This window comes from Schistosoma mansoni (genome assembly GCF_000237925.1).
Source record: "Schistosoma mansoni, WGS project CABG00000000 data, supercontig 0178, strain Puerto Rico, whole genome shotgun sequence".
Classification (NCBI taxonomy): Eukaryota; Metazoa; Platyhelminthes; class Trematoda; order Strigeidida; family Schistosomatidae; genus Schistosoma; species Schistosoma mansoni.
In genome coordinates, this window is record NW_017386062.1 from 340167 (window position 1) to 348703 (window position 8537).

The window sequence follows — 8537 nt, forward strand, 5'->3', positions numbered from 1 at the left end:
AAAACATATGATACACATGGCTATATATTATTTGGTGCCTTCTAAAATGTGCAGGACTTTTGAAGACAAATATACTAATAATTTAAGCCAACCCACATGTAGACCACCGACCTGAGGCATCTCAAATATGAAATAATCGCCTTGAGGCGAGTTAGTCAAGGTTGATACAACGATTAGGTAACCTCGGTTCTAAAAATCCGTCATAATCGTCTTGTAGTATTCTTTTGAGTTACTCTACACTACGTGAGACCACTGACCTGAATTATTTTCGAATAACCCTATTGAATTCAAAATTCCTTTAGCGTCGTCCGCATTAACTGTGCTCAAGAAATATTTGACGGTGAACTGAAGTTCAGCTGAAGTGACTACCCCTGAACGAGCTTACACGCAGCATTCATTTCACAACTGTCGATACTGTTTCGTCACTTAACATACCTTTTCGAGTGGTTTTTCTGCCGATTTCTTATTCATATGGACCCATTTCGGCCTATGTTATTAATATTTGTGCTGGCATACTATTACTCGTTCTGCATATTAATTTCTTTTGCGGGCCAAATATGATGTTTATTAATATGACCTTCATGAGTGAAAACGTATTGAGAAGAATGTCACTGGATCCGTCTAAAGAAAGGGGTACAATGCAACCATCACAAAATTCTTTTAGCACCAGGTTATGTCTATCTATTCGTACACAAATTCATAAATTAAGGCTACACACATGTATTCACGACAAACGGAACACTATATGTGTAAAAAAAATCGAGTGTTAAAGACAAAAGGAAAGCGTAATTGTAGGTTGCAACAGATATAAAACTAATAGTGAGTTTTAACAACTACAATCAAGAACAGAATGCTAACCACAACTGAAATAATGTCTCATAACCCAATGAAGTCCTGAATATACTCCCAGATCTATTTAGATGCTTTTTCGGTACTTCCACTGTTAGTTTATCAAACAAATCTAGAACAGAAATAGATCACTGAACAAATTACGACCTTTACGAGATATTTACAAATCATCTAGAACACTGTTACTCTTTATTGATCAATAAAAATGCATCAGACTAGGAATAAAGATCAAAGACAATTTTTATTGTTCAATATTATTTATGACAATTATAAGTAAGGAGCGTAAAAAGTAACCAAGTCAAACAAAATATTATAGAATTTAAGAGAATTATCACAAATAACAAAAAAATTGAATAAAAGTGAAGAGATTAAAAACTCCATTGCACAGTATCATCTTAAACTGTTTACATAATTAGACAAAACTAAAATGAAACAAAAGTCATAAACGTTGCTTTTTTAAAAAAAAGAAAATAAGGGAACCCAACACAGCCTTTTAAAGTTGTTATTTTTAAGCGGGACTCCTATACTGAAGTACTTTATTAATTTTCATGAAAACCAAATATGTCAACTTACAAATGCAACTTCAATTCTCAAAACAACGTAAAATAAAATTGAAGCTGATTGGTGTTACATAGAAGAGGTATGTATGATTCATAGAAATACAAAAAACAGAGAAAATTAGGCCTTTAACCAAGATTATGCTTCTGTTTCTACTTCTGGTTCCATTTCATAGTGTTTAAGATCAGCTAATACATGTGCGAAACTAGACCAATCATCAGTGACAGGCTGAGAAAGACTTTCGTGAACACTACAAACAGTAACACGACCGGTATCATCTCCAACAGCTACATGTGTGCCCGCAGTATTCCAACGACATTTATTTAAAGCAACACCGACTAGATTCGATGATGACGATGAAGATGTGTCTACATTGCTTGATAATCCTAATTTGCGACGAGCCACAGGAATCTGAAACGAAGCAAATAAATCAAAGAAATGAAATAAAACGAATACAGTTAAAATGAAGTATTCGAAAATTCACTCTTAAATTTCTGTAACTCAATTTAGAAATACATACTAGAGTGACATTGTAAGGTCAAGAAAAAAATAATACAGAAAGTCCCAAAAAACAACTGTTAACAGAAAACCTGTCTACATCTGTCTCTCATTCGAAGGTGGAAAGATTTCAGGAAGGATTGACAAAAGGATTAAAATAGGGCCAAAGAGAAGCTTCCCTGCAACCTAACTACTTTTGGTGCATAACAAAAAATGTTCCCTAAATTAATCAAAAGTGAACTGATACTCTTCTGAGGTCACCTCTAAATGTATTTACGAATTTTAATGTACCTGTGGAAGCAAATACATAGAAGGAACGGGAAGATCTTCCGAACATAGTCCCCGAAAGTTGTGTCTGAAATGAAGTATAGTATTCACAAGTGCGATTAATAAACATATATACGGATTAATAATCCGCAAAACAGGTTTCAATATAAAACTGCTTCACTAATATTCGTTTCGTTATAACAGCTTGCGAAATGCTTTGACATTGATCTCAAGAAAGAAAAAATCCAACCTTAACATTAAAACCATGAAAGAAATAATTCATTTGGAATAATAATATACCAACGTTAAAGAATTTTGTGTATTTAGTAAAAATTCTGTGTACTGAAACATCAACAATTGCAACGAAACTATAAAATGAATGAAGCAGCATCCATGATGATGACAGAGACGACGAAAATGACGCACATTGAGCCATGAGCGAACGGATTTGATATAACTCCAGTGATCAAGTACAGAGAATTTGCTTAGAGCCACATTGTTTGTACAAAGGCTAATAATATCATTCGACTGTTCAAAGCGAAGTAGATAGAATAAGATTTGAATATGAGAAACCATTACTGATTCAAAGCCCAGTGCATCAAACAATTGACAGAAGTACATGAGTATTTCAAAGTATTCACAAGTAGAATGATATGTTCACTTATAATTCAATAGTTAAATCTTTTCAAAACATGCTGATTAATAAAAGAGACGACGGTCAATCAAAAGTTCCGTACAAATGATCTTCACCTTAACCAATTAACCGAAGTTAATACAATAAACATACTATTTTCAATAGTGAAATTGAAATTTTCACTATTAAAATAATAAAAGTAATATACAAGTTACAAGAAACGAATAATAATAACAGTACTTACTTCAGCATCTTGATTCATATCCCATATATCTAAATTTCCAGTACCATCAACAGCAGAAAATACAGCTGGATGTACAGGACTCCAGCATACATCATACACATAATCCGAATAATCATCAAATGTATGTATAGGTTTATGTTCACGTGTAGACCATAAACGTACAGTCCAATCTAATGATGCAGTGAGAAATAGCGATGAAAAACTAAAAGCACCAGGACTTGGATGAGTAGAGATGGCTGTAAGAGGTGCACCATGTCCTTTATATGGAACATGACGTGAAGTTTCTTCAGCAACACCTGTACGACTAAAGAGAATACATAAGATTTATTAGCATAATTATATTTTCTGAGAAAGTTGTTGAGCTTCTTATCAGCTATATAAAACCTGTAATACTTAGAAATCGTAATTACAAAATCGGTTGAAATTAATTACCTGAGAGAGTTGAGTTGAAAGTTAATTTGAAGATACATCAGTATAGTATAACCCCTTCGAAGGATATGATATTGTTGATATTCAGGGCTAAATTCCGACTTATCATTATTGGCATACGTGCATCCTGTGTATACTGTCTTAAAATATCTATTAGCACAAGCTCTCTAGAATAGATGGACTGTAATTACTGGTTGAATACAGGAATTCAGTCCTGAACATCTACAATACGATAATTCAAACATTTACCGATGGTAATAATGATGTACTTGGACAGTAAAACTTATAATTAAATTTAAACGAAGAAATAAATATTAATTTATGATTACCTGCTATGCCGTTGTCCACAATAAGCGTTACCATTTTCAGCACCAACAGCGTAATTATTCACATCGTTAGCAAAAAATGACATGCATGTAGGATAAAGATCGAACAGACCACCGGAAGACATTTCACAAACTTTACTTTTCTCTCTTGGTTGAGCTAACATTTCTAAACTCCATGCACATAAGGAGCCATCGGATCCTAAACTAATAATATTGTGAGCATTTTGAGTACCGATTAGTGTAATTGCAAATACTGGATGAGTATGAGCCCATGACGTTAGTGGACTACGCTGAACTGGTGTTCGTTTATTAACTCTAAAATTCAAGAGAGAGAGAGAGAAAATCGTTTATGGATGTGACGAGGTAACTCATACATCTAAGTACTGGTTCGTGTAATCCTCTTCGAGCCACTTTAGGTGTGAGGACTAGTGATCTTTCCCAGGCGGCCAAACACAGGTCAAGACTCAGACGTGAGATCAAGTAGTTGAATGTCTTAGCCATTAATTCACCGACCTCATCAAAAATGTATCACATGTAAGTATAAATACTACAACTAATGTCTCTGTGTCCAAAAAGTTTGCTTAAAATAAAAAGTGGCAAACGAAATTCATTGTTCCAGGAAGCGAAAATTTAAATATGTAGCATAATCTGGGTTACATTCTATAATACGGTAAAGATATAAGGTATGATTAATGGGAAGTTCTCGGTCTATCAGGGTTCTTGGTACCTGTGTGGTTGCGCCACATAATTGAGAGGTGCTGTTCAAATCGTAATGTAAAAGCATGAGTGGTGTATACTTCTCCAGAAAACCGATGTAAAATTACCTTCTTCTGGGGCATATTTATAATTGTGTGAATGGTATATTTTTAAAAGTATTATTGAAATGTCAACAATGTTAATCGCATTAACCTGAACATATGAAGCAAGGATGAATTTAAGGAAGAGTGAAATGAAGTCTAGAACATTTGTTCGAGATATGTTGTAAGATTACTAAGAATGATAAACCGAAAGAGACTTTGGGAGTAAAAAAAAGTAAAATGGAATAAAACATAGCCAGTACAATGAATCCCAGACTACTGAACTAAGTAGTGTAAGAATTTAAACCTGATAAATAATTATAAACACGATTGAAAAAAGGTAGACAGTTACAGATGACATACGACATTTTAGATCAAATTACACTGATCTAGTCACATTAAATTACTTTTCTTGACCTAATAAATGAAAAGAAAATGTTAGGCTAGTCTTATAAACAACAATCTCACTCATTAGTTACATGTTTTGCACTAACATCCTGTATTTTTCTAAAATGCTTTGTTAGGTAGCATAGAGGTATTAATTTTCTTTTATCAACTCATTATCAGAAACAGATTCGTGTACCCGCATTCGAGTTACATTTTAAGTGTAACGGCTAGCACGATACTACTAGTTGACTTGATTTGAAATAGGTAGGACATGATTCAAACTTGAGACATATTGGTTGGATTTCGGGTACCTTAACCATTGAACTACCCCACTGTACATGACTTTTAAGAATATTTCATTAAGTTAGAGTATCTTTTTAGAAAAAAACTAGTTAACCTACCGACTATCCCATAAAACAATCTGTCCAGAGTAAGTACCACCAACTACAATGTTTGGATGAAAACGTGATAAACTGGCCGATGTAACTGGGGATTGACAATGAAATATAAATTCCGGTGTTAATTTCTTTGGATATTTCATATTCCACATTAAGCAAACACCTTCAGGTTCATGAACAGCTTCTTCATTCATATGATATGCTGTAAGTAATAATTCTGGAAATATAGTTGACCAATCTAAACCAGTGATTGTACGATGTTTAGACCATCTTTCATCAAAAAATTCGTTCGATACAGTTAACAATTCATCAGACCTATAACAATAAAAGGCGATAAATAAGTATATAAGAACTAAAATTTCATTTAAACCAATAAGCGTCTCACCTAATCACACCACGGAGAATCATATAAATCATGTGTGTATCAATAAAAAATTCAGAAGGGTAATGGAAGACATGAGAACCAGGAGAGCAGATGACAGCTTCAGATTACCACCTGGTTGTGGCCGAGATGAGACTGAAGCTAAAGAAACAATGGACAGCCGGGGAAACAGCAGTACAAAGGTTCAATGCAACCTTCCTTCGAGATACTCACAAGCTAGGAAAAATCAAAATAGGTCTCAACAACAGGTTCCATCCCTTACAGAATCTACTGAAAGAATAAGAAACTACTATGTAGAACAACTGGAAAAGTATAAAAAAGCACTAACTTCAACATGTCAGGAGGTGCTGGACCACAAGAAGCATCATCATAAGGAATAGATCTCTATTGATACCCTGAACAAGATTCAAGAAAGGAAGAAAAAGAAGACAACAATCAATAGCAGCAGAACAAGAGCAGAGGAAGACGACAAGCAGAAATACGTACAAGCTCAGAAATGATAGTGGTAAAAGCTGCAACAGACGGATATATGAAAATACTATATAATGCAACAAAAAAACTAGCAGGAAAATATTGTAAACCAGAGAGACCAGTCAAAGACAAAAAAGGCGAATCAATCACTGAGATCCAAGAACAGTGGAACAGGTGGATAGGGCACTTTGAAGAAATCTTCAGTAGACCAGACCCACTACACCCACCAGACATCGACGTATCACACACAGACCTTCCTATAGATTTCGCTCCACCAACGATTGCAGAAATCAGTATGACCTTTAGACAAATTAGGAATGAGACAGCAGCAGGACCTGATAAAACACCAGCTGAAGCAGTGAAGTCAGGCATAGAAGTAACTGCGAATATGCACCACATCCTATTCAGGAAGAACAAGTGCTGACAGACAGGTAAGAAGTATACCTTATCAAGATACCAAAGAAAGGAGATCTGAGCAAATGTGAGAACCACAGAGGTATCACACTACTATTGATGCTAAAAAAAGTTTTCAATAGTGTTGCTGAACTGGATGAAAGGTTCAGTAGACGTCCAGCTTTGAGATCAACAGGCTGGACTCCGTAAGGACTGGTTATGCACAGACCAAGTCGAAACACTATGGATCATTGTTGAACATTCAATTAAATGGAACTCGATATTGCACATCAACTTCCTTGACTGTGAACAAGTGTATTACAATGTGGATAGGAGAACCTTATGAAACCTTCTTTGACACTATGGTGTATCTGAAAACATTGTCAGTATCATACGGAATATATACGATCAAATAAACTGCAAAGTCATGCACGGAGTACAGATGCACACGAAGTGAGGAACAGTGTCAGACAAGGCTGTTTCTCTCTCCGTTTCTCCTTCTTATGGTGGTTGACTGAGTTATGAAGACTTCCACATCTGAGAGCGAGGATGGAATACAATGGACCGATTAGATACAATTAGACAATTCGGACTTCACAGGTGACCTAGTTTTCCTATCCCGTACACAGCAACAAATGAAGGCTAATACAAACAGTGTAGATGAAGCCTCTCCAGCAGTACGTGTCAACATACACAAGGGAAAAAGCAAGATCCTCAAATACAACATGGAGAACACCAAACCAATCACACCTGATGGAGAAATGCTGGAAGAGGTGGGAACTCTATTGTACCTGTTTAGCATCATCGATGAACAAGGAGGATCCGATGAAGACACAAGGGCAAGGATTAGCAAGACAAGGACAAGATTCCTACCGTTGAAGAACATATGAAACTCGAAACAACTGTCAACCAACATGAAAGTCGGAATCTTCAAAACGAACGTCAAGACAGTTCTACTCTACGGAGCTGAAACTTGGAGAAGCATCACACCCATCATCAGAAAAGTATAAGTATCTATAAGCAAGATACTCCATATCCGTCGACCGGATACTATCAGTAACAATCTACCGTGTGAAACAACGAACCAGTTGAATGTCCAGCTGAAGAGGGAATCAAGGAAAGACTATGAAGGTGGATAGGATATACATTTCGGAAACCATCAGACTGCATCACGAGGCAAGTGTTAACTTGGAATCCTGAAGGGTAAAGGAAAAGAGAAAAACCAAGAAACACACTTGATCGAGAATTAGAAGCAGACATGGAAAGAATGAATAGCGATTAGAAGGGAGTGTCAAGGACATAGTTCCACGGAGAATTCTGATGAATGACCTATGTTTCTTCATTTAGAGTGACAGGCGAAGTTCAGTTAACGAGTAACTAAGGTCACAAAGATGCTACAATGTTTCTTCGACCCATTAAGCTGGCAGTATTTGTTCAACCTGATTAGGAGCTAACAGGAAATATTTACCAGTGAAAACACTTCAAAGAACTTTCATTTTCATAATATAAAGCTGTGTAGGCTCAAAGAATCCAGACTGATTAACTGGATGTTTGAAAGTCTTCATGATTTAGTTTGAGTTATATCATTGACTTATTTCATCATGAAGTATCGTAGAAGTTTCTATCCCCATTGTAGTACATTGATGACCTGTCATTTCGGAAACCATCAGACAGCATCACGAGGCAAGTGTTAACTTGGAATCCTGAAGGGTAAAGGAAAAGAGAAAAACCAAGAAACACACTTGATCGAGAATTAGAAGCAGACATGGAAAGAATGAATAGCGATTAGAAGGGAGTGTCAAGGACATAGTTCCACGGAGAATTCTGATGAATGACCTATGTTTCTTCATTTAGAGTGACAGGCGAAGTTCAGTTAACGAGTAACTAAGGTCACAAAGATGCTA

General features: G+C 35.7%; 1 protein-coding gene across 1 annotated transcript in view; it reads right to left on the reverse strand.

Moving 5' to 3' along the window:
* Nucleotides 1-1072: 1072 nt before the first annotated feature.
* The window catches only part of Smp_180470 (cytoplasmic dynein intermediate chain 2, (dhic-2), putative), a gene marked incomplete at its 5' end in the record, with an annotated part of 20916 nt that continues 13451 nt past the window's right edge, over nucleotides 1073-8537 (reverse strand). Inside the window, 5 exon segments of the mRNA XM_018795620.1 lie at nucleotides 1073-1818; nucleotides 3051-3354; nucleotides 3809-4120; nucleotides 5391-5683; nucleotides 5689-5702. Of these exon segments, the coding sequence (XP_018646951.1) occupies nucleotides 1546-1818; nucleotides 3051-3354; nucleotides 3809-4120; nucleotides 5391-5683; nucleotides 5689-5702 (1196 nt within the window). The 3' untranslated portion in view covers nucleotides 1073-1545.